Source organism: Macaca mulatta, chromosome 3 (genome assembly GCF_049350105.2).
Source record: "Macaca mulatta isolate MMU2019108-1 chromosome 3, T2T-MMU8v2.0, whole genome shotgun sequence".
NCBI lineage: Eukaryota > Metazoa > Chordata > Mammalia > Primates > Cercopithecidae > Macaca > Macaca mulatta.
In genome coordinates this window covers 95357442-95384582 of record NC_133408.1, presented here as the reverse complement: position 1 = coordinate 95384582, position 27141 = coordinate 95357442, and the positions used below count along the sequence as shown (strand labels likewise).

Genomic DNA, 27141 nt, shown 5'->3' with positions numbered 1-27141 from the left:
CCTCCTCTGCTTCACATTTGGACATCAGAGGGTCAAAAACCCCACCTTCAGATCATGCCATCCTGGCCATTTTTTTGTTCACGGAACCCATGAAGGGGCATGATGCTCAGTGTTTCTCCTTTCATAAATATTCATGACTCCTCCTATAGCTTATTGAATATGTATATTTGGCCACACTGTCCAGCATACATTCCTGTTCCCTTTGCCCCTCCCTTGAAGTGTCTGTTTCTGGCTTCTGGCAGGAGGCTGTGCTTCACAGCCTGTCAGAATGGCCACCTGCAGGCTGCAACCCTTTCTGAGAAATAAAGTTCTCCTTTCCAGATTTATGAACCGCCTTATTCTTCAGTTGACAATGTATACCAATGAAAAGATGGATGAAGACATAGATAGTGGTGGCTCATGCCTGTAATCCCAGCACTTTGGGGGGCCAAGGTTTCAGGATCGCTTGAGCCCAGGAGTTCAAGACCAGCCTGGGCAACATAATGAGACACCATCTCTACAAAAAATGCAAAAATTAGCTGAGCATGGTGGCACGCACCTGTAGTCCCAGCTACCTGGATGCTGAGGTGGGAGGATCACTTGAGCCCAGGAAGTCACAGCTGCAGTGAGCCATGATCGCACCACTGCACTCCAGCCTGAGCAACAGTGTGAGACCCTGTTTTTAGTTTTTTTATTTTTATTTATTTATTTTTAAAGACATAGGTAGCTAGAGTAATACAGAGATGAAAGGGAGATTATTCACACACGCGTCTTAAAATAGAAATTCCTAAATTTTATTTTACTTAAAGTTAACAGAAAATGACATATTTGTGAAATTAAAGGAATTTTTTTTACTACTAGAGATATTAATTCCCAAAAGAGTCATTTAACACTAAGAAAAATGATTATGGTTACAAAAACTACTAAATGGGCATATTTCACAGCACACACACAGACATATGCACACAGCCACACACACACAACTCTAAGAGTGATTCTGTGTTTTCTAGGGGAGAAAATATAATTTATTTTCTTTCTCTCATAGGTTCTTCGTTGAAACAGCCTCCTAAAAATAAAAGTCGGCAGAAGTTTGGCTGGGCGCTGTGGCTCATGCCTATAATCCCAGCAATTTGGGAGGCCGAGATGGGTGAATCACCTGAGGTCAGGAGTTTGAGACCAGCCTGGACAACATGGTGAAACCCCATCTCTACTAAAAATACAAAAAGTAGCCAGGTGTGGTGGCCTGTAAGTCCAGCTGCTCAAGAGGCTGAGGCAGGAGAATCTCTTGAACCTGGGAGGCAGAGGTTGCAGTGAACCAAGATCGTGCCACTGCACTACAGACTGGGCAACAGAGCAAGACTCCATCTCAAAAAAAAAAAAAAAAGTGTATTAAGTCATTGCTGTACCCATCACACAGGAAAGGATTCTCAGTTCAAATGGATTTCTTTCTCAAGGCAGTGGCTTAGGGGCCTTGCTTAAATAGTATTTTAACAAAGACTCATAAATCCTATAGTGACAAGAGAGCATCTTCAGGTTTCCAAAAGGTAGGAAAATGTCAGAAGGTAAATCTATGGGAAGAGTAAAGTCTCTGGCGCTTTTGTGTATGAGCTTATAAGCAAACCCTGCAAAAGCCCGTCTTTAGGCAGGAAAGGCAGAGAGGAGGCAGGAAGACCTTTTGTCTTTGTAAGTTGCCGTCCTGCCATCAGGCAAGCAGGGGGAAGGGTAGAGTGTCCCCTGCCCTTTAATCTTCAGCTCTACAATCCCTAGTATATTACGGAGGAATATTTTGGTTTCTTTCAGTTTTAACCACATATTTCCACTTTTAAAGCATCCATTGACATCCTGGTACACAGTAAAACTTTCTCTTTGGTAGACTGCTGCAGAAATCCAATTCCAAGAATGTCTGTGAGGACTTCATCACTGTTACACTCTCTCCCACCGCTCCCTTTTGCTGCCGTCTTTATTATTATTGCTTAGAATTCTTCTTCTTTTTTGGCTTATGGCTCTGATGTGGCTGGAAGGTGCACGGTCTTAGAAGAGGAAAAGGATAGCTTGGGATTTAAGCCTCATAAGGCCAGTATCATACATATTGTATTAGTCCGTTCTCATGCTGCTATGAAGAAATACCCGAGACTGGGCAATTTATAAAGGAAAGAAGTTTAATTGACTCACAGTTCCACAGGGCTAGGGAGGCCTCAGGAAACTTACAGTCATGGGAGAAGGGAAAGCAAACACGTCCTTCTTCACATGGCAGCAGCAAGGAGAAGTGCTGAGCAATGGGGGGAAAGCCCCTTATAAAACCATCAGATCTGGTGAGAATTCACTCACTATCATGAGAACAGCATGGAGGTAACAACCCTCATGATTCAATTACATCCCACCGGGTCCCTCCCACCACATGCGGGGATTGTGGGAATTACAATTCAAGATGAGATTTGGGTGGGGACACAGCCAAAGTATATCACCAAACCATATCATATTTAGCAGGTTTGAGGGAAAAGCTATACATATTTATAAGCGGATTGGGTAAACACATATGTCACATACATCCCACATTTACTTTGAGACCAAGTTTTTGCATTAAAAAGAGATGGAATTTGGCTCTTTACAACAAAAAGTGAACTACAGGATACATAGACAGTTTGTGCAAATCCTCTATAAGCTGCTGAAACTGGCCAAAGGCCTGCAGTAGCTTATCAGAAAAGAATGTTTGTGAGGCCCGTCCTCTGTCCAATCAGAGTTGTAGTGGTCTGGGTTGTAAATCAGAATTGATAGCTCCTATTGTTAGGGAGTTTAGCCAAAGGAATTTAGACATTTGCCATGCCAGTCAGGCCCTGAACCTACTCTGCCCATAGGTAACTTCATTTCCTGAAGCTTTGAGTGCAACTTAGTTGATAAAGCGGTGTCTATTTTGGTCTCTCAGATCACAAACTTTCCTTTTCTTTTTTTCTTTTTTCTTTTTTTTTGAGACAGAGTCTCACTCTGTCGCCCAGGCTGGAGTGCCGTGGCATGATCTATGCTTACTGCAAACTCGGCATCCTGGATTCAAGTGATTTTGCTGACTCAGCCTCCCAAGTGGCTGGGATTACAGGTGCATGCCACCATGCCTGGCTAACTTTTTTGTATTTTTAGTAGAGACAGGTTTCACCATGTTGCCCAGGCTGGTCTCGAACTCCTGACCTCAAGGGATCCACCCGCCTTGGCCTCCCATAGTGCTGGGATTACAGGCCTGAGCCACCACACCCGGCTTCAGATCATACTTTCTTTCATGCCATTAATTTGTTTTTCAGCCTTGTTTAGTCTGTTTCTTGTTGCATCTAATTAATTTATTACATTTGTAATGTGGAGAAATATGAGTCAGTACAAAGAAGTAAGAAAGTAAGAAAAAGTAAAAATCAAAACCAAAAAAAGCAGAACAAAAAGAAAGTACAAAATGGTGACTATCCTCTGTCTGTGTAGAAAAGACTGTGAATTAGGGCACACCTCCGTAAGAGAAGTCACAGGGAGCCACATCTACCCACCCATATTTATGTCCTTTGACTTGCTTTTTTCTTCTTCTGTGTTTATTCCTCTCCGCAAGTAAGTCACTGCACTCAAGAGAGAGACCGTTGGATGGGAGGGAGGAACAGGTGGTGTTCCTCTGGTGATCTTGGACATCAGATTATTTTTTTGCAACCTACAAAACTGTAAAGTGAAGTTTTGGCAGTTCCTCAGAAAGTTACCAGTAGAGTTTCATATGATCCAGAAATTCCATTCCTAGATAGTGTCAGTGCTTTTTTTTTTTTTTTTTTTTTTTTTTGAGTTGGAGTCTAGCTCTGTTGCTCAGGCTGGAGTGCAGCGGCAGGATCTTGGCTCACTGTAACCTCACGTCTCGGGTTCTAGCAATTCTCCTGCCTCAGCATCCCAAGTAGCTGAGACTGCAGGTGTGTGCCACCACAGCTGTCTAATTTTTGTATTTTTAGTAGAGACGGGGTTTCACCATGTTGGCCAGGCCGGTCTCAAACTCCTGATCTCAGGTGATCTGCCAGCCTTGGCCTCCCAAAGTGTTGGGATTACAGGAGTGAGCCACTGTGCCCGGCCACATCTGGTGTTTTTACATTTTGTGGACATTTGTGTAAAAAAAAAATTGAGTAGGAAAATTTGTGGAGCCAGAGATAGTGTCTTGTGCCTGTAGTCCCAGCTATTCAAGAGGCTGAGGCAGGAGGATTGCTTGAGCCCAGCAGTTCAAGACCAGCCTGGGTGATACAGTGAGACCCTGTCTCTAAAAAAAAAAAAAAGGGAAAAAAACTCATCAAAATATACAGTTAAGATCTATGCATTTCACTTTAAAATTATACCTCAATTTTTAAAAAAAGTAAAAGGAAAAAAATGGTCCATATTTTCAGCCAAGGTCAAGAAAGATCTGCCTTTGTTTCAGCTCTCATACTGTAAACAAGTGTGCTTTTTGCAGTATATTTAGTGCCATGTTTTTAGCATTTTTTTTGCTTTTTATTGGTGATTTTGCTCTTCTTGGTGGCCCTAAGCATAGCGCTGAAGGGCTGTCTTGTGTTCTTAAGTACAAGTGAACCCTGATGATAAGAAAAAATATGTGTTAGATAAGCTTCACTCAGGCCTGAGAGCAGCTAGCCTAAATAAACTTTTTTTTTTTTTTTTTTTTTTTTTTGAGACTGAGTCTGGCTCTGTCGCCCATGCTGGAGTGCAGTGGCACGATCTCGGCTCACTTCAAGCTCCACCTCCCAGGTTCACGCCATTCTCCTGCCTCAGCCTCCAGAGTAACTGGGACCACAGGCGCCCGCCACCACGTCCGGCTAATTTTTTGTATTTTTAGTAGAGACGGGGTTTCACCGTGTTAGCCAGTATGGTTTCGATCTCCCGACCTCGTGATCCGCCCGCCTCCCTCCCAAAGTGCCCGTGGTGGCGGGCGCCTGTAGTCCCAGCTACTCCGGAGGCTGAGGCAGGAGAATGGCACGAACCCGGGAGGCGGAGCTTGCGGTGGGCCGAGATCGCGCCACTGCACTCCAGCCTGGGCAAGGAGCGAGACTCCTCTCAAAAAACAAACAAACAAACAAACAAAAAAGTTCATGCATCTCTTTAAATGCTGTAACAATGTGTAGATCCACTGTCTGTATGTGAGATAATCCATTTTCCCTGTTCCTCAGTAACAATATGTCTTATAGTTATTTTTTAATCTTACTAACTTCAGAAATAAAAAAAGTACTTCATTATCTTAATTTTCTTTTCTTTTTTTGAGGAAAATGGAGACCTTTTATTTTCTGAGAAACAATCTATAGATTGGGGAGATGCAGCCTTTGGTACAAGTGAAAGTACACTCTCTATTTTCTTTTCTTTTTTGTTTTTGAGACTTGCTCTGTCGCCCAGGCTTGAGTGCAGTGGTATGATTCGGACTCACTGTCACCTCCACCTCCTAGGTTCAAGTGATTCTCCTGCCTCAGCCTCCCCAGCAGCCGGGATTACAGGCGTGTACTATCACACCCAGGTAATTTTTGTATTTTCAGTAGAGACAGGGTTTCACCATGTTGGTCAGGCTGGTCTCGAACTCCTAACCTCAGGTGATTCACCTGCCTCGGCCTCCCAAAGTGCTGGGATTACAGGTGTGAGCCACCGTGCCCAGTGTATTTTATTTTCTTGATTACTAGTGAGGGTGAATATATTTATTTGTATTTCCTCTTTTCTGAATTCTTCACCTGTGTATTCTGACTTCAGTTTTGTTGTACTGCTGCATAATATACCACCCCAAAGTTTAAAAACAACAATTTAATATGCTTACAAAATTCTGTGGGTCAGGAATTTTGGCAGGATATAGCAGGCAAGGCTTTGTCTGCTACATGATTTTTACTGCTCAAATGGCTGGGCTGACTTGAACACAGGGCAGATGGCTAATCCAAGGGCTGCTTTACTCACATTTTTGCTGCCTATGCTGGGATGGCTGAGGCATGGGCTCAGATGTAACTATCAATCACAGAGTCCACATGTGACCTCTCCAGCATGGAGGGCTCTTGGTAGTGGGACTTCTTACAGGGATCAGGACTTAAGGGGCAAGTGTTCCAGTGAACCGGGTGGAAACAACATGGTCTTTTATGATCTAGCCCAGAAGTCATGGCCCATCATTTAGGTTGTAGTCTATTGGTCAGCACTGCTGTGGGCCTATCCAGATTCAACAGGATAATCATAAACTCCACTTCTCAATGGGAGGAGCCTCAAAGAATTTCAGGCCAACACAGATGGGATGTTCACTTATGCTTGCACATTTGTTTTGTCATATATTTGCAAGGGTTTTTTTGGTTTTGGTTTTGTTTTTTTTTTGAGACAGTCTCACTCTGTCACCCAGGCTGGAGTGCAGTGGTGCTATCTTAGCTCACTGCAACCTCATCCCCCGGGTTTAAGCGATTCTCCTGCCTCAGCCTCCCAAGTAGCTGGGATTACAGGCGCCTGCCACTACACCCAGCTAATTTTTGTATTTTTAGTAGAGATAGGGTTTCACCATCTTGGCCAGGCCAGTCATGAACTCCTGACCTTGTGATCCACCCACGTTGGCCTCCCAAAATTCTGGGATTACAGGCGTGAGCCACCATGCCCGGCTGTAAGTTTTTTTTTTTTTTTTTTTGAGATGGAGTCTTGCTCTGTCGCTAGGCTGGAGTGCAGTGGCACGATCTCAGTTCACTGCAAGCTCCACCTCCCAGGTTCACACCATTCTTCTGCCTCAGCCTTCTGAGTAGCTGGGACTACAGGCGCCCGCTACCACGCCCAGCTAATTTTTGTATTTTTAGTAGAGATGGGGTTTCACTGTGTTAGCTAGGATGGTCTCGATCTCTTGACTTCGTGATCCACCCGCCTCAGCCTCCTGAAGTGCTGGGATTACAGGCGTGAGCCACTGCGCCTGGCCAAGTATTTTTTCAAATTATCATTTCTCTTTAAAACTTTCTGGCATTTTTTAATAACAAGATTTTTTTTTCTTTTTTGAGACAGAGTCTTGGTATGTTGCCCAGGCTGGACTTGAACTTCGGGCTCAAGAGATCCTCCACCTCAGGCTCTCAAGTAATTAGGACTACAGGCTCCTGGCTCCTGCCACCATGAGCAGATGTTCGTTTTTATTTTATTTTACATATATTTTTAAACAGGTTCTCACTCTGTCACCTAGGCTGGAGTGCAGTGGTGTGATCACAATTCATTGCAGCCTCCATCTTCTAGGCTGAAGGTGATCTTCCCACCTCAGCCTCCGAAGTAGCTGAATGGGGACTATAGGTGCAGGCCACCCTGCTCCACCTTTTTTTTTTTTTTGAGACAAGGTCTCTTTCTGTCACCCAGGCCGATTATGCAGTGGTGCAATCATGGCTCACTGCAGCCTCAACATCCAGGGCTCAAGCGATCCTCCAACATCAGCTTCCAAATAGCTGCGACTACAGGCACACACCACCACATCTCGTTAATTTTTGTTTGGTTTTTGTTTTTCTTTTTGAGACAGGGTGTCACTCTGTTGCCCAGGCTGGAGTGCAGTTTTTTTTTTTTTTTTTTTTTCTGTAAAGTAGTGATTATGACCTTATACAGAGTTGTCATGAAGATTGGACTTCTTGGCATCTAGTTTAAGTGATCAAGTTTCAAATCCCAAGTCTTTACAATTAATATGTATTGTATGTTTAGCATCTGAGCCTAGAAACTAATTCAGCACCAAGATATTTCCCGAAATTGCCATAAGAGGTCAGTAGGCAAGATAAGTATAATCCGTTTTACAGTCAAGGGTGGAAGTAACAAGTTACCTGACTTGCCTGAAGCCACAGAGACATAAGTGAAGCAAAGACTGGACCAAAGTAAATGTATAGTGAATGAACTGAATGTCTGAATTCATGCCAATAAAATGTATAACAATTTTTATTATCAATGATTATATACTTCAAAATCAAGATGTTGTTTGACAATACAAAGATGACGTGCAAAAGTACTTTTTGGTGATCAATGCCATTAATAGACTACAATCAGAAAGTTTTTGTCTTTTTTTTTTTTTTTTGAGATAGAGTTTTGCTCTGTTGCCCATGCTGGAGTGCAATTGTGCAATCTTGGTTCAGTGCAACCTATGCCTCTGGGGTTCAAGCAATTCTCCTGCCTCAGCCACCAGAGTAGCTGGGATTATAGGCATGCAACACCACACCCGGCTAATTTTTGTACTTTTAGTAGAGACCGGGTTTCGCCAGGTTGTCCAGGCTGGTCTCAAACTCCTGAGGTAAAGCAATCTGCCCCCTTGGCCTCCCAAAGTGCTGGGATTACAGGGGTGAGTAATTTTTGTATTTTTTTTGTAGAGGTGGGGTTTTGCCATGTTGCCCAGGCTGGTCTCAAACTCCTGGGCTCAAGCAGTCCTCCTGCCTCAGCCTTCTAAAGTGCTAGGATTACAGGAGTGAGCCACCAGGCCCTCTGTTTGTTTTTAAAATCAGAGGTAGATGTTGAATTTTATCTCATGCTGTTTTGAGTCTATGGCCACATGATCTTAGAGCTTTTTCCCCCCTTCTTCTGTCCTATAATTTTTTTTTTTTTTTTTGAGACGGAGTCTCGCTCTGTCGCCCAGGCTGGAGTGTAGTGGCCGGATCTCAGCTCACTGCAAGCTCCACCTCCCGGGTTCAAGCCATTCTCCTGCCTCAGCCTCCTGAGTAGCTGGGACTACAAGCGCCCGCCACCTCACCTGGCTAGTTTTTTGTATTTTTATTGGAGATGGGGTTTCACCGTGTTAGCCAGGATGGTTTCGATCTCCTGACCTCGTGATCCACCCATCTTGGCCTCCCAAAGTGCTGGGATTACAGGCTTGAGCCACCACGCCCGGCCCTGTCCTATAATTTTATTAATAGGTGTTCTATTTCTAGAATAAGCTCTAAGATGAACAATGAATATTTTTCTTGTTGTTCGTGTAGTTTCTCACTCGATCCCTGAAACCTAATTGATTATAATAATCTTATAATTATTGTTTTATCTTCATCTTACAGAGAATACTGACATTTTGTTAATTTGCAGAAGCTCACCTAGGTAGTCCACGTAATGGTATATTTTTCCTTTAAAATACTGTTTTTTTATTTTTTACTTATTTTTTTTGAGGCGGAGTCTCACTCTGGAGTGCAGTGGTATGATTTAGTGGTGTGATCTTGGCTCACTGCAACCTTCAACTCCCAGGTTCCAGTGATTTTTCTGCCTCAGTCTCCCAGGTAGCTGGGACTACAGGCCGTGCCACCACACTCTGCTAATTTTTGTATTTTTAGTAGAGAGAGGGTTTCACCATGTTGGTCAGGCTGGTCTTGAACTCCTGACCTCAGGTGATCCAACCACCTCGGCCTCCCAAAGTGCTGGGGTTACATGTGTGAGCCACTGCGCCTGGCCGAATATACTGTTGAATCCGATTTTATCACGTTTTATTCAGTATTTTTGCATTTATATTTATAAATTAGATCGTGCCCTGTTTTTTCAGTTTTATTTTTCCTTTTTGTTGCTCTCTTTGCCAGGTTTTGGTATCAGAATTGTGTTTGCTTCCACAACAAGTTGAAAAAGCGTTGATTTGCTTTCATTATTTCAAAATTTTAATAAATTATAACAACCAATTCCAAGTGCATCTGACTACTCTGATGAATTCCTGTGGCATCTGGGTCTCTATGATGAAGTCCTCCCTGGCATAGGCTCCTATATGGGCGCGAGCTCGGCTCGCTGCAACCTCCGCCTCCCAGGTTCAAGGGATTATCCTGCCTCAGCCTCCCGAGTAGCTGAGAGTACAGGCGCGCGCCACCACGCCTGGCTAATTTTTTTGTATTTTTCGTAGAGACAGGGTTTCATTGTGTTGGCCAGGATGGTCTCGATCTCCTGACCTCGTGATCCGCCTGCCTCGGCCTCCCAAAGCGTTGGGATTACAGGCGTGAGCCATCGCGCCCGGCCTCCCTTTTCTTTTAAGTAGGAAGAAAAAAAAATCCCCAAGGATGGTTTCAGTCTCTTTCAAGGTAGATACCATACCTTTGTAACTAAGTTAAAAAAAAAAATCTAATTTTCCCTCCCTCTCCAAAGCAGCAAGGGGAAATTGGATCCACCGCCACGTAGGAGCCCCTCATGGCACCAAACCCGGTGTCTCCAGGGATGGGCGGAGACCAGCGGGTGGGTTTGGGCAGTACGCGCTTTTCTCTTCCGACTTTGGGCCAAAGCCTTGTCTGGAGATCACAGTGTCTCGCTCGGGGACACGCCCTCCCCAGGCCCAAACTGGGTCCCCATTTGGAGTTCCCAGCCCCCCTCCCCGCCGCGGCGCGCACATTCCCAAGGCCGGGCGGAGCAGGGCGCAGCAGGCCCGCCCTCGGCGCGCGGCCAGGCTGGGCTCCTCCCCTCGAGCTGTGGCCGGGGGGCGGGCGGCAGGGGAGAGGGGGTGGTGGCTGCAGCCCGGGGAGGGCCGGGAGACCGTTCCACGTTTGCAAACGCAGCCGCACGCCCAGGCCTACCCGTGCCGCCCGAGCTCCGCACTGCGTCCGCGCTACTCTCCTCGCCGCCCCGATGGCGTTCCGGGGCTGGAGGCCCCCGCCGCCACCGCTGCTCCTGCTGCTGCTCTGGGTGACCGGGCAGGCAGCGCCCGTGGCTGGCCTGGGCTCCGACGCGGAGCTGCAGATCGAGCGGCGCTTCGTGCCTGACGAGTGCCCGCGCACCGTGCGCAGCGGCGACTTTGTGCGCTACCACTACGTGGGGACGTTCCCCGACGGCCAGAAGTTCGACTCCAGGTACCGCGCCCTTGGCGCCCGGCGCGGCCTCCGCGGATGCGCGTCCCTCTCTCCCGACAGGCCTTTCCCTCCTGCCGGACCTCCCCTAGCTCCGCCCCGTGCATCCGCGCTCCTCCCTTCTTCCGCTGCCCAAATTCTCCCGGACCCCAGACCCTCCGCCGCGGGTGAGCCTCCCGGCCCTCATGTGTCCTAGGCCGCCTGCCTGGGACTGGACCCTTGGAAGACCATGAGCAGAGGGGTTGGGGCAGACCACGCCCTCCTTTTCCTCCAGCGCGTGGACACACGCAAAATCAGTGTAAAATAATCAGTGTGAGTGGGGGCCGCGTTGCACAACTGGAACCCCAAGAGTGGGTGTTCGTGCCTGCCTCTCTTCTCCCTTTCCTGTTCCTTCCCTCCGCTCCCTTGGGAATCTAGTCAGATGGTGCTTCTCACACAAAACGATGATGACGAAGAGGCTAGTGGCCGCAAACATACAATGAGCTGTTAACAATGTGTAGATGTAATTGTAAGTACTTTCCATATTGTAGTGTACTCATTTAATTGTACAGCAGTCTTGTGAGGTAGGTACTATCACTACCCTCATTTTATCAGTAAGGTAACAAGCAACTGAGGCTACGAAGCGTATTGAAACAATGGAGTCAGATTGTTTAATCCAACTCCAGAAGTCTGTGCGCGCAGCTACCATTGCCCTTCCTTTCCGGCCATACAAAAAAACCTCTCTTGGGGCTGGGCGTGGTGGCTCAAGCCTGTAGTCCCAGCACTTTGGGAGGCCGAGGCGGGAGGATCGCTTGAGCCCAGGAGTTTGGGGCTGCAGTGAGCTATGGTCGTGCCACTGCACTCCAGCCTGGGAGACAGACAGAGATCCCATCGCAAAACAAAACACAACACAACACCTCTCCTGGGCGGGAGGTGGTCCAGGACCGTCACTCCGCCTTGCACCAGGCCCTACACCAGGCCCAGAACTCCTTCTCTCAGCTCTGCCTCAGGATCACAGCACCGCTCTCCAGTTTCCCTCCAGTTTAGTTTCGGGTTTAACAGGCCTCTCTTCCTCCAGCACCAGGCTACTCCTCCCCAAGGCTTTTGTTACAAACCCTGGTCCGTGCCAGCACTTCCCTTCGTGAATCACTAGATCAGGCAGAGAGAGCTATTTGTTGAGCCCCTGCTATGTGCCCCAAGGCCTAGGGTCATTATGAATATTTTGTAGACTCTTGACTTTTTTGAAGTTCCAGACAATGAATATACAAAAGCTTTTCAGCATAGTATGTGGCACTAGCAAGTGCTTAGAAATGATCATTCTTACTACTGTTTTAGTTGCTTAAAAAAAAAAAACTAGCTTTATTGAGATATAATGCCATACAATTTGCCCTTTTGGTGTGTACAATTCAATGTTTTTTAGTATATTCACAGAGTTATGCAAACATCACAACTAGCCAATTCCAGAACATTTTCATCATCCCCCGAAAAGAAATGCAGTCACTCCCCAACCCCAGTTAGACTGCCCTCCAGTCCCTTTCAACCACAAATCCACTTTATGTCTCTATGGATTTGCCTCTTCTAGACATTTCGTGTAAATGGAATCATATAATTTGAGTTGCTTTGTATAATCCAGCTTCTTTCATGGTTCATCTATGTTGTAAAGTATGTCAGTACTTCATTCCTTTTTGTGGCCGTATATGTAATATTCCATTGTGTCCATTCATCAGTTGATGGAATTGCTTACACTTTTTGGCTATCATGAATGATGATGTTATGAACATTTATATGCAAGGTTTTGTGTGGATGTACCTTTTCCTTTTTTTTGGATATACACTTAGGAGCTGGAATTGCTGCGTCCTATGGCAACTATGTTACAAACGTTTTGAAGAATAGCTAACCTGTTTCCCCACAATGGCTGCACCATTTTACATTCCCACCAGCAGTGTATGAAGGTTCATAGTTTTCTACCATCTCATCAACACTTATACTTGTCTTTTTTTTTTGAGACAGAATTTCGCTCTTGTCACCCAGGCTAGAGTGCAATGGTGCGATCACAGCTCACTGCAATCTCCCTGCCTCCCAGGTTCAAGCAATTCTCCTGCCTCAGCCTCCTGAGTAGCTGGGATTACAGGTGCCTGCCACCACGCCCAGCTAATTTTTGTATTTTTAGTAGAGATGGGGTTTCGCCATGTTGGCCAGGCTGGTCTCAAACTCCTGACCTCAGGTGATCTGCCCACCTCAGTCTCCCAAAGTGCTGGGATTACAGGTGTGAGCCACTGCGCCTGGCCTGTCTGTCTTTGATTGTAACCATTTAGTGGGTGTGAAATGATATCTCATTGTGGTTTTGATCTGCATTTCCCTAATGGCTAACGATGTTGAGCATCATGTGCTTATTGACCATTTGTGTATCTTCTTTCATGTGCTTCTTTCATAGGGAAGAATTTGTTGCTTGAGTTGATAGTAATTAATTTCAGTAGAACAAGTTATCCTACTATCTAGAACATCTCTACGGTTGGCAGCCACTGTGAGGCAGTGTAGGGCAGTTTAAAGAGCATGGAGGAGCTACCATCCATTCATCAAACATTTTGCAGTGTCTATCCCTCAAGACAGAGACTAGTCCTAGTCTAGTATGTCTCTTCCCCATCTCTACCACTTACAGCCTAGGCTATTACAACGTAGTGTGATAAGTACAGTAAGATAGTAGCGCACACTCTGTCTCTCATAAAGTTCACACATAGTTCTTACCATGTGCCTTCACATATGTTAACTCATTTAATCTTAGAAGAATTCGTTTAACTTCACAAGACAGTGAGGTAGGTACCTCATTACAAATGAAGAAACTGAGGCTCAGAAAGTTCGAATGATTTGCCCAAGGAACCTAACTACTAAGTGATTGAGCGGAGATTTGAACCCAGGTAGTTCATGGCCATAATCTATGGTCTGTAGTCCACCCGTGTATGTGATAGAAGAAAGGTAAGTAGCTTTGAAAGCACAGAGAAGGCTTAACCATATGTTTGTGTGTCTGTGTCGGAGGAGAGGTTAGGATGGAATCCTGGGGTGGCAGGGATAAGACCCAAGGATGACTAAAATTCATCAGGGAGGAGCTCAGGGGTGTGTCTGCAGACCCTTAAGATCCAGGCTTGTCTTTTGATAAATATTATTATGTGCCTACCACATACCTTTTTGGGTATACAGAGTTGTAGATGCTCTAGCACAGTAGTGTTTAAACTGCATATACTTCCGAATCACGTTGAGAGCTTGTTATACGGTTTCCGATTCAGTAGCTCTGGGATAGGGCCTAAGAATTTGCTTTTCTGACAAGTTCCCAGCTGATGCTACTGGTCTGAGGACCACACCTTGAGAACCATTGCTCTAAAACAGGGGTGCTGCAATGGGACATCAATTTACAAAAATAAATAAATAAATAAAACATGGGTCCCTAACCCCTGGGCCGTGGACCTGTTGTGGTCTGTGGCCTGTTAGGAACCGGGCTACATAGGCAGAGGTGAACAGCAGGTTAGCGAGCAAAGCTTCATCTGTATTTACAGTCTCTCCCCATTGCTCACATCACCGCCTGAGCTCGGCCTCCTGTCAAATCAGCAGGGGCATTAGATTCTCATAGCAGCATGAACCCTATTGTGAACTGCACATGTGAGGGATCTAGGTTGTGAGCTCCTTATGAGACTCTAATGCCTGATGATTTGTTGCTGTCTCACCACCACAAGCAATTCTTGTGCCTCAGCCTCCTGAGTAGCTGGGATTACAGGCGTGCGACACCACACCCGGCTAGTTTTTGTATGTTTAGTAGAGACAGGGTTTCGCCAGCTTGGCCAGGCTGGAATTCATTTATTCATCCAACAAATATTTACTGAGTGTCAACTCTTGCAGGTGCTGCGGATGTAACAGTGAATAAAACAGAAATCTCTGCCCTCCTGGAGCTTACATACTAGTGAGAGCACAGGCATGCTCTTAAGTTATATGGTAAACTAGCAGTTGGTGAGGGCTATGGAGAAAAAGCAGTGGGAGTGAGGGGTGGGAAGATGGGCGACAGGTCCAGAAAGGTGAGAGGACAGTGGCCACCCAGCTAATATAACTGACCTCCAGATTCTGGACTGGGTGCTCTCATGCCTCACACAAAGCAGCCAGCATGCGGTGAGTGCCTTGTGAGTAGTGTGCATAGATACCTCTACCCGTTCTAGGGAGGGAAGGATTTCTTGCTGAAGCCATAGGAAAGGCTTTGAGGAGGAGCTGATGCTTGAGTTGGGCCTTGAGCATGGGTGGGATTTCATTCCTTGAAGCGGGGAGTGTGTTTAAGAGAGTGGATAAGGTGGACCAGGGTCTGGGCCTGAGCAGTGCATGCTCAAGGAACAGTGAGAGGCCCCAGTATTTGGGTCAGGAGGTGGGGGACCCGGCACTAGAATGGTATGGGAGAACCAGTCCATGGGAGGCCCGGGTGGCTGGGCTGGGTGTTGTGGACTTTGTTTTTTTTTTTTTTTTCCATCCCATAGATTCAAGTTGCCCTGAATATATGCTTCTGTTCAGGATCTTGTGAAGGGAAGGTTTTTGTTCAGAGGAGTAAGAGGATTGAGGTGCTCAGTGGATGGACTGATAGTGTAAGTAGAAGTTCTAGAGATCAGCCTCATTGGGGCTTCATTTTACACAGGGATTCATCCAGCTTCTAACATTCCAGGTACTGGGATACAGCAGAGGATAAAGCTGACAAAAATCCCTGCCCTCAAGTGAGGGTTGGGGCGAACAGAAGCCCGTTCCTGCAGACTTAAGCAGAAAGGAGTGGGAATTTATTGGAAGGATCGCCAATTACTTGTGAGGGTCCAGAATCATGGACTGAGGTGACTTTTTGCCTCTTCCCAAGGGGTTGCAAACGGGGCTTCATTCTCTCCCACGAGAAAGAGAGTGTTCCAGCAAGCTTCCCATGCTGCACACATGACCTCTGGGATCCACCACCAATGCCGACAAGCTGGACTGTCTCACAGGTTTCCAGGAAATAATCTGATGGGTCCTGCTTGGGGCAGGTGTCCACCCTATTGGGTGTTAAGTCACATCATCCTAAGTGGGGGCCCAGGCTCACCCTTTCAGCAGGACTGGTCCTCAGGGAAGAGCCAGTGGGCTGGGCAGCAGCCAGGATGGAGTCAGGGGGACCTGACGGGGACAGTGGTGTCAGAGCAACTGGCCAGGTCAGGACATGCTAACTTTGGAGTTGTTTAGAGTGTGACTCTGCATCGCAGCTCTTTCTATGGAGAAGGGGAGTGCTGAAAGGCAGGCTGCTACCATGCGTTAGCCCTGTGCATTTCTGCTAACTAGGGGAAGATCCTAGCCACTTCTTGCTGCGGTCTCCTGAGGCCATTGGCAGCTGGCCAAGCACCCCTGGTGAAGACTTATTAGCAGGGCTTTGAATTTTCATTTGTGGGTCATTGCGAGCAATTACACATTTATATGAACAATTTAATTTGACTGTATGGTATTTTATTGGGCTAAGCCCTGTGAAAAATGGGAATCATCTATAGGGATCTGACATTTTAATTTGTGCAGTTGCTTACAAACAAAAATCCACAACAGCAATGGATTTTGCTTTGCTTTGCAAAGTTTTTCATTTAATGATGTTTTAATGGGCCAAAGCCCATCCAAGCCAACAGCTCATGTTTCAGGGTCTGATTTTCCGAGGAGCTATGAATGGAGGCGTTCTCTCTCATTTCTTCTCTGCTCCCGCATGCTCCCTCTCTCCTCTCTCACCTCCTCTCCCTTCCTCCTCTGCAGTGTTCTCACACTTTCCCGTCTGGATAGTTTGCTGGTTCATTAACTGCTTTTCTTTTCTCCTAGCATGTCTCATTAGCTACTGGTAGAGATGGTTGTTTGAGGGAAATAGTCTTGGGCAAAGGGTCTAGAAAGCCAAGCGTCCCCTTTGGGAGTGAATGTGTGGAGAGGGAGGTGGGAGGCAGAAAAGCCAGACTCTGCCTCCCTGCTTTCAAGTCTGCAGTAAGATCCAGTCTCAGTGGTGAAACTCCGCCAGCAGAGGGGGTGAGTCCCAGTTGGGTGCTAGGCAGCCAGTGAGGAGGTGCGTTTCAGTCCCGTTCGTGAAGGGCGGTGGCAGGACCACAGTCCAAACGCGAAGCAGATCCCCTGTGAGTCAGCCATCTGAGTTGGCCCAAGTGAGACAGGACCAACTTTGAGACCCCCAGAAGGTAGTTCCCATGCCCAGTGGACTTGTTCTTCCTTACTTTGCCTCCCTTCTGTTATGGGTTCTGAAAATCTGGCAGTCTTTTTTTCTTTCTTTCTTTTTAAGACAGGGTCTCACTCTGTTTCCCAGGCTGGAGTGCAGTGGTGCTCACTGCAACCTCTGCCTCCTGAGTTCAAGCAATTATCATGCCTCAGCCACCCGAGTAGCTAGGATCACAGGCATGTGCCACCACACGTGGCTAATTTGTGTATTTTTGGTAGAGAGAAGGTTTTGCCATGTTGCCCGGGCTGGTCTCGAACTCCTGAGCTCAAGTGATCCACCCGCCTCGGCCTCCCAAAGTGCTGAGATTACCGCTTGAGCCACAGTGCCCAGCCTGCCATTTGTCCTTTTAAAAGTTTGTTCTTATTGCAGATTTAAACGTACATTTAGAAGCCCCATTATGCCTTAAGAATATAGCCATGGGGGCCGGGCACGGTGGCTCACGCCTATAATCCCAGCACTTTGGGAGGCTGAGGCGGGTGGATCACCTGAGGTCAGGAGTTCAAGACCAGCCTGGCCAACAGGGTGAAACCGCATCTTTACTAAAAATACAAAAATTAACTGGGCGTGGTAGCTTGTGCCTGTAATCCCAGCTTCTAGGGAGGCTGAGGCAGGAGAATTGCTTGAACATGAGAGGCAGAGGTTGCAGTGAGCCAAGATCGTGCCACTGCACTCCAGCCTGGGTGACAGTGAGATGCCATCTCAAAAAAAAAAAAATAAATAAATAAAGGAAGAATATAGCCATGAGGATAGTTATTTATCTCAAGTAATGTGTCACCAATAAAACGTGAGCTTCTATGTAGACAGTTTAGTGAATTGACTCTGATGTCTCTTGTCTTAGTGGTCCTTGGGTTAATAATTTTAAAGAGCATCATCAGAGGGTGCTACAGACACCTTTCCCATCACCCTCCTGGGGCAGTAATGGAAGGGGACAAAAATAAGCTGGTGGAGAGTAAAGGAGGGTGTTGGATGTGCTAGGTGGTTTCCCTTTGCCTTTCTAGGTCCACCCTCCACCTGTTCCCTTTGCTTTCTGCTCTGGGAGGCTGACCTGTATGGACTACATCTGCATAGTATGGAGTGCATTAATGACCCTTTGTCTTCTGGCTTTGGTTGGGTTCAGCCAATGGGACATTGTAATAGGCCATTCTTGTGTCCCTGGAAAGAAATACCTGAGGCTGGGTAATTTGTAGGAAAAGAGGTTTAATTGGCTCGCAGTTCTGCAGGCTGTACAGGAAGCATGGCATGCTGGCGTCAGCTTCAAGTGAGGACCTCAGGAGATTTACAGTCATGGTGGAAGGGAAAACGGGAGCAGACATCTCACACGGCAAGAGCGGTAGCAAGAGAGAGAGGGTGGGAGGTGCCACACACTTTTAAACAAGCAGATCTGTGAACTCATTCATCACCAAGGGGATGGCACTAAGCCCTCCCACCAGGCCCCACCTCCAACACTGGGGATTACATTTCAACATGAGATTTGGCATGGACACAGATCCAAACCCTATCAGGCATCAGATGTTCAGAGGGAGGGAAGAGAGTGAGGTGAAGGTATTTATTCCTCTGGCTTCCTGTCTGTAGGGTCACCATGGATTGTGGCCCTAAACTAAAGGGCCCAGTTCCTGTCAGATAGCCCCTAGCTGCCCTCTCTGTCTCTGTCATTCAAGCTCAGGTGTGATAGCAGCATTCCCTACCCAGCCACAGAGGTACTCTCCCTTGTGTTTTGCTGTGTTCTCTACACACCTTTGCACACAGCCACTTTGTTATTACTTTAAAAAAACCATAAAATTTGCCATTTTAATCATTTTGAACTGTATAATAGAGAGTGTTAGCTATATGCACACTGTTGTGCAATGTATTTCTAGAATTTTTCCATCTTGCAAAATTGAAACTTTATGCCCATTGAACAACTTCTCTGCATTTTTCCCTCTTCCTTGTCCCCTGATAACAACATTCCACTTTCTGTTTCTATGAGTTTGACTACTTTAGATACCTCATATAATTCGTGGAATCAAGCAGTATTTGTTTCTCTGACTGGCTTGTTTCACTTTACGTAATGTCCTCAAGGTTCATCCATATTGTAGCATGTGATAGAATTTCCTTCCTTTTTAAGGAAGGAATAATATCTCATTGTGTGTATATGCCACATTTTTTTAATCCATTTATTTGTTTATGGACATTTAGGTTACTTCTAGCTTTTGGCTATTGTAAATTGTGCTGAGGTGAACATGTGTGTGCAAATATCTGAGTTGTTGTTTTGTTTTTGTTTTAGTTTAGACAGAGTGGTTTTGTTTGTTTGTTTGTTTGTTTTGTTTTTTGAGACAGAGTTTCACTCTTATTGCCCGGACTGGAGTGTAGTAGTGAGATCTCAGCTCATCGCAACCTCCGCCTCCCAGGTTCAAGTGATTCTCCTGCCTTAGCCTCCTGAGTAGCTGGGATCACAGGCACCCATCCCTACGCCCAGCTGATTTTTGTATTTTTAGTAGAGACAGGGTTTCTCTATGTTGGTCAGGCTGGTTTCTAACTCCCGACCTCAGGTGATCCGCCTCCCAAAGTGTTGGGATTATAGGCATGAGCCACCGCGCCCGGCTCAGATAGAGTCTTTTGTTCTGTTGTCCAGGGTTGAGTGCAGTGGCGTGATCACAGCTTACTGCAGCCTTGACCTCCTGGGCTCAAGTGATCCTCTCACTTCAACCTCCCAAATACCTGGGACTATAGTACCTGTACACCACCACACATGGCTAATTTTTGTGTTTTTGTAGAGATGGAGTTTTACCAGGTTGCTTAGGCTGGTCTTGAACTCTTAGGCTCAAGCTTCAACCTTGGATTACAGGCATGAGCCACTGCATCCGGCCTGATTCTGTTTTCAGTTCTTTTGGGTATACACCAAGAGATAGGATTGCTAGATCATACAGTACTTCTATTTTTGATTTTTTGAGGACCCTACAGGCCATTTTCTAGAGCAAGTACAACATTTTGTATTCTCATCAAAGTGCACAAAGATTCCAGTTTCTCCCATATCCTCTCCATCGCTTTTTATTTTCCAAATTTTTGATAGTGGTCATCCTAACAAGTGTGTGTGTGATAATATTGCATTGTGGTTTTCTTTTTCTTTCTTTCTTTTTTTTTTTTTTTTGAGACAGAGTTTCACTTTTGTCGCCCAGGCTGGAGTGCAATGGCGTGATCTCAGCTCACTGCAACCTCTGCCTCCCAGGTTCAAGTGATTCTCCTTCCTCAGCCCCCCGAGTAGCTGGCACTACAGGCATATGACACCATGCCTGGCTAATTTTTGTACTTTTCGTAGAGATGGGGTTTTCCCATGTTGGCCAGGCTGGTCTTGAACTCCTGACCTCAGGTGATCCGCCCACCTCAGTCTCCCAAAGTGCTGGGATTACAGGCGTGAGCCACCATGCCTGGCCTGCATTGTGGTTTTTGATTTGCATTTCTCTGCTGTTTAGTGATGTGGAGCATCTTTTCATATGCTTGTAGGCCATTTGTATATCTTCTTTGGAGAAATACTCATTCAATCCCTTTGCTCATTTTAAAATTGGGTTATTTTGTTGTTGAGTTTTAGGAATTCTTTATATATTCTAGATATTAATCCCTTGTCATATATGAGGTTTGCAAACATTTTCTCCCATTTTTTTGGGTTGCTTTTTCACTCTGTTGATTGTTTTCTTTGCTGCTCAGAGTTTTAAAGTTTGACAAAGTCCCCTTTGTCTGTTTTTGTTTTTGTTAGCTGTGCTTTTGGTGTCATATCCAATCCAATGTTATTATGCTTTTCCCTTGTGTTTTTTCCTAGTTTTATAGTTTTGGATCTTATATTTATGTATTTAATCCATTTTGAATTGATTCTTTCCTGTGGTATAAAGTAAGAATCCAACTTTATTATTTTGCATGTGGAGATCCAATTTTCCCAGCACCATTTATTGAAGAGACTGTCCTTTACCCACTGTGTAGCCTTAGCCCCTTGTCAAAGATCATTTGACCATATAGGCAAAAGTTTATTTCTGGGCTATTTTGATCTGTTGGTCTATATGTCTATATTTGGGCCAGTACCATGCTGCCTTGATTACAACAGTTTCATAATATGTTTCAAAATCAGGAAGTGTGAGGCCTCCAGCTTTGCTCTTCTTTCTCAGGATTGTTTTGGCTATTTAGAGTCCTTCAAGATTCTAAGGCTAGGCACTGTGGCTCACACCTGTAACCCCAGCACTTTGGGAGGCTGAGGTGGTCTGATCCTGAGGTCAGGAGTTCCAGACCAGCCTGGCCAACATGGTGAAACTCTGTCTCTACTAAAAATACAAAAATTAGCCGAGCATGTTGGCAGGTGCCTGTAATCCCAGCTACTCGGGAGGCTGAGGCAGAATTGCTTGAACCCGGGAGGCGGAAGTTGCAGTGACCTGAGATGGCACCACTGCACTGTAGCCTAGGTGACAGAGTGAGACTCTATCTCAAAAAAAAAAAAAAAAAAAAAAAAAATTCCATATGAATTTTAGTTTAGTTTTTTTGTTGTTGTTGTTTTGTTTTTTTTCTATTTCTGCAAAAAAATGCCATTGGGATTTTGGTAGGAATTGCATTGAATCAATAGATTGCTTTGGTTAGTGTGGACATCTTAGCCATATTAAGTCTTCCAGTCCGTGAACAAGAAATGTCTTTCCATTTATTTGTGTCCTCTTTAATTTCTCTCTCTCTCTCTCTCTCTCTCTCTCTCCCCCTCCCTCCCTCCCTCCCTCTCTCTCTCTCTCTCTCTCTCTCTCTCTCTCTCTCTCTCTCTCTCTCGGATTACAGGCATATGCCACCATGCCTGGCTAATTTTTGTATTTTTAGTAGAGACAGGTTTCACCATGTTGTCCAGGCTGATCTCAAACTCCTGACCACAGGTGATCCGCCTGCCTTGGCCTCCCAAATTGCTGGGATTACATGCATGAGCCATTGCGCCCGGCCCTCTTTAATTTCTTTCAGCAATGTTTTTCTGGTTTTCTCCTTTTGCCTCCTTGGTTAGGTTTAATCCTAAGTATTTCATTCTTCTTGATGCTGTTGTAAATAGGATTATTTTGTTCATTTCCTTTTTTAAGATTAGTGTATAGAAATGCAGCTGATTTTGAGGTTTTGTATCCTGCAACTTTGCCAAATTTGTTTATTAGTTTTTTTTCCCCCCGCAGAACCATGAAGTCCAATGTTTATTAGTTTTAACAGCTTTTTCTATGGACTCTTACAGGATTTTCTATATATAAAGTTATTTCGTCTGTTAAGAGAGATATTTTTACTTCTTCCTTTCCAATTTCTGTGCCATGTAGTTATTTGTCTTGCTTAATTGCTCTAGCTAGGAGTTCCAGGACCATGCTGAACAGAAGTGTTGAAAGCAAGCATCTTTTCCTTGTCCCCAATCACAGGGGAAAACCTTTCAGTTTTTCACCATTGTTTATGATCTCAGCTGTGCACAACCCCATTATTAAACTTTCCTGGAACAACTTCGTTTGGGTGTGTCATCTGTTTCCTGCGGGCCCCTGAATGAGATGCCTGTAAAAGGTGTAAATAAGCCAGATCCCAAGACAGGTTGTATAAATGCTCTTATTCCAGAGTGTGCAGAAATAATTTTCATGACCAGTTCTGGGCTTGATGCTGCCCATGAGTTTGTGCCAGTTGTGCTGATCAGAATAAATTTGTTCAGAACAACTTTATTTTTGCAGATGGTCAGAATTTTAAGCAGTAGATAAGACTGGTCTTGCATTGTTAGCCTCTTGTATAAATGTATACCTTTTTAATGTATAAATGTATACATTTTCTTTCAGAAAGGTTTTTTGGTTTTTAGCACTTTGGTGCTTAATTGTTCACAGTGGTTAGGCAACATCAAATGAAGAAGTTAATATTGTGAGGCAACACCTGTTTCTTTCTTCCTTTCTTTCCTTTCTTTCCTTTCTTTCTTTCCAGGATCTCACTCTGTCACCCAGGATGGAGTGCCAGGGTGCGATCTTGGCTCACTGCAGCCTCCGCCTCCCAGGTTCAAGTGATCCTCCCAACTCAGCCTCCCGAGTAGTTGGGACCACATGCGCATACCACCATGCTCAGCTAATTTTTTCTATTTTTAGTAGAGATGGGATTTCACAATGTTGCCCAAGCTGGGCAACAACTATTTCTGTACACCTCTAGAGAGGCCCTGACCCCGGAGTATGAGAGTCAGATGGTCCTAGATTCTCACTTTTTTCCCTCCTCATGTTTAATTTCATGAGCTTGGGAAGTTTTGTAACCTCCAAAGAGTCTGAGTATCATAGCACCCACTTAAAGTACTGTATGAGGATTAAATGGTGTAGTATATATTGAAGAGCTTAGTCTGCTACTGTGCCCAACAAATAATAAATACTCTGTCAATGGTAGTTAGTATTAAAAAGTTTTATTAAATTTGGGAAGTATATTCAGGTTCTGTGAATGAAAAAAATATTTTTAAAGTATGCCGGTGCATTGTTGCTGTTTCTGTGTGTTCTGTGCTTGGGAGTCTTTGAAGTCTTGCTTTCTGGCCCATTATTATAATGAATCTGCCAGTTTGATGATGGCTTAGTGGCAGGGCGAGTCGCCAGCCAAGTGTAATTCAAGAGCGGGCATTCCAGGGGGTGCGGATTGGGGCCCCGGAGGTAGAGGGTGGAGGTGTAAAGCTGACTTGGGCACAAAACTGGCCATGTGCTTTTGTCCTCTGGCTTGTTGGCCTGTACTTGAAATCTTGCTTTCTGTTCACTGACCTTGAAGAAAGGAAACCTATTAAAATAGGCTGTAAAACTAGGAGGAGAAAGACAAGAGGGCCAGGTCTCAGGAAGCTGCCCTGAGGGGAGTGGTGAGGTGGACTCTGTTGCTCGCCCAAACTGTTCATTAGGGAAAAAGAGGAAAAAGTGAAAGTATTTTGCAAAATGAAGGGTGACACATTCTCATGAAATAAATCCCAGCAGCTCTTAACATTTTATTACATAAGTAATTACATGATCATTTTGAAAAGTAAGATAATTAAAGAGAAAACAAATTCAGTCACCTGAAGTCCTCTACCTGTAGATGATAGATAATATTTCATGTATTGCCTTGTGGATTTTTTCAAATGCATCTATATATGTAAGTTGAAAATGGGGTGATTTTATACTGTGTTAACCTGTCCCCACCCCCCACCCTTTTTGAGACAGAGTTTCATTCTGTCACCCAGGCTGGATGATAATGCAGTGGCACCGTCTCAGCTCACTGCAACCTTCACCTCCCAGGTTCAAGCAATGTTTGTGCCTCAGGCTCCCAAGTAGCTGGGACTACAGGTGCACACCACCACACCCTGCTAATTTTGTGTTTTTAGTAGAGATGGCATTTCACCATGTTGGCCAGGCTGCTCTCAAACTCCTGACCTCAAGTGATCCACCCTCCTTGGCCTCCCGAAGTGCTGGGATTACAGGCATGAGCCACCACGCCTGGCATTGTAACCTGCCCTTTACTCATATTGTATATATCCCTCCATGTCAGTGAGTAAAAATCTGTTGTTATAAAATGCCATAGAGCATTGTATTTTATGTCTTCTGAAACTCTGTGGGTCTCTATTAGTTTATAAGGTACTTACTTGTAGGCAAAGTCCGTGCCTTGTACTTTATATCCCCCAAAGCACCTGGCACGGTCCCCTAATAGGCAAACCTCTGTTGATTGCTACATTTGACACTGAAGAAGATAAAGGTGTGAGTCACAGCCATGATTTCCTTATTTATCTTTTGATCTAAGGCCATTGCCTATCAGCCTTTAAAACATGTATATTAGTGATCGTAAGACTACATCATACTTTCTATTACCTGTGATAATTATAGCAATATTGGCACAGCACTTTGGTTTTCAGAGCATTTTTCACATTGTTATACAGATCCTGGAAAGGCTGTTATTATTTCTTGCATTTTGCAGTGGAGGAAACTGAGATTAAGAGAGTTTAAGTATGTTTTATGCTCTTACCATGCTGCCTCTGTGTTTAACTTAGCTGGATGCCTTTTAAAAAAAATCAAGTGTGTGTGTGTATGTGTGTGTGTGTGTGTGTGTGTGTGTGTGAACTTAGGCCATCAGTACCTATGATGTTGCTTTTGGGTACCAATGACATAGAAAATGAAGTAAAGTTTATTTTTTATTTTTTTTAGACAGAGTCTCACTGTGTTGCCTAGGCTGGAGTGCAGTAGCACAATCTCAGCTCACTGCAATCTCCGCCTTCCGTGTTCAAGCAATTCTCCTGCCTCAGCCTCCTGAGTTGCTGGGGCTACAAGCGTGTGCCACCACGCCTGGCTAATTTTTTTGTATTTTTAGTAGAGACGGGGTTTCACCGTGTTGGCCAGGCTTATTTCAAACTGCTGACCTCAGGTGATCCACCCTCTTTGGCCTCCCAAAGTGCTGGGATTATAGGCGTGAGCCACTGTACCCGGCTGTAAAGTCTTTATTTTATTTTATTTTATTTTATTCTATTTTATGTTATTTTTTGAGACTCTGTCACCCAGGCTACAGTGCAGTGGTGCAGTCATAGCTCACCGCAGCCTCAAACTCTTGGGCTCAAGCGATCCTCCTACCTCAGCTTCCAAAGTAGCTGGGACTATAGGCATGCACCACCACACCTGGCTAATTATATGTATTTATTTGTTTAGAAGAGAGGAGGCCTCACTTTGTTGCCCCGGCTAACTTCAACTTAACTCCCCTTGCCTTGGCCTTCCAAAGCCCTGGCATGACCACAGCCAACTCTTTCTTTTTTTGTGTGTGTGAAAGAATAGGTAATTATTTTGCAAAATCAGCTTAACACATTTTTTTTTTTTTTCTAGAGAGAGTTATGCTGATTCTTATTGAACTAGATTTGCTGGCAATATTCAAGATAGTCTAAAATTTCCAACCCTACAAGTACTGTCCAGTGGAGATGTTCCTGTATCAGTAACTCCTTGGCAGGCTTTTTGCTTTGCCGTGGCCACATTACATCTGTGGGCGCATTTTGACAGGTTGGTTTTTACTGAGGAAGGGACTGTTTATACTTTTCTCTCTCTTTCCCTACCCTTTGGGTCTTCAGCTATGACAGAGACTCCACTTTCAACGTGTTTGTGGGAAAAGGACAGCTGATCACAGGGATGGACCAGGCTCTTGTTGGGATGTGCGTAAACGAGAGACGTTTCGTGAAGATTCCCCCGAAGCTTGCCTACGGAAGTGAAGGAGTTTGTAAGCTTTTCTTCCTCGTTTATAAACACATCTGCAGAAACAATGAGAACACTTTTAGGATGTTAAGTCAAACAGACTGGAGAATCTTGGAAGCTTTTTAGATTGGGGGAAAATGAAAAGCAGTGAACTCATACACAGCTAAAATTTCCATCTTAGGTTTATTTCTTCTAGATGTGAAAGAAAGTGTCATTAACACAGATGTATTGAATGATACCCTCAATGAGAAGAAAACTGTTTTTTCTCTTTTCTTTCAATTTCATGTGGAGGAAAGAGGGAGGAAGAATGGGTCATTTTGGGATTGTAGAGCAGTAACTGCTTGAACCCTTTTGGCCCACATTCACCTTGGCAGCATCCTAGGTATTTATTTATCTGGCCTGAAAGTCAGCAACTGTGAACTCAGTGTGAAATCTTTAATTTCTAGCTGGTGTGATCCCCCCCAATTCAGTGCTTCATTTTGATGTACTTCTGATGGATATTTGGAATTCTGAAGACCAGGTTCAGATTCATACCTATTTCAAGCCCCCGAGTTGCCCTCGGACCATCCAGGTGTCTGATTTTGTGAGGTACCACTACAACGGGACGTTCCTGGATGGAACTCTGTTTGATTCGAGGTAAGTCCTGTCATTCATGGAAGTATCAGTGAAATGTCCCACGCATAGTTGCTTCCTTCTGTCTTGCTTTTTATGCCGATGGGGACTCTTCTCCACTGTAACCAGTACCGAACTCATCTACTTAAGACTTTTGGTCAGCGTTGCATCTTCTCTGGTGCCAGAGTCAAAATTTTAATACATCTTAGAAACATTGAAGAGCAATGTTTATCTAACTTAACAGTATTTTGAGATCTCATTATTAAGTGAAAGGCTCTGTTTTTTTTTTTTGAGATGGAGTCTCGTCCTGTCACCCAGTCTGGAGTGCAGTGGCACGATCTTGGCTCACTGCAACCTCTACCTCCTGGGTTCAAGCGATTCTCCTGCCTCAGCCTCCCAAGTAGCTGGGGCTACAGGTGCATGCCACCACGCCAAG

The 27141-nt window shown here is 45.0% G+C and overlaps 1 protein-coding gene across 1 annotated transcript in view; it reads left to right on the top strand.

Annotated features, from left to right (window-relative positions):
- Nucleotides 1–10401: 10401 nt before the first annotated feature.
- The window catches only part of FKBP9 (FKBP prolyl isomerase 9), a 50902-nt gene continuing 34162 nt past the window's right edge, over nt 10402–27141 (top strand). The window contains exons 1-3 of the mRNA XM_015133750.3: nt 10402–10721; nt 25973–26118; nt 26540–26729. Coding sequence (XP_014989236.1) covers nt 10501–10721; nt 25973–26118; nt 26540–26729 — 557 coding nt within the window. The 5' untranslated portion in view covers nt 10402–10500. The remainder of the gene's footprint in view (nt 10722–25972; nt 26119–26539; nt 26730–27141) is intronic.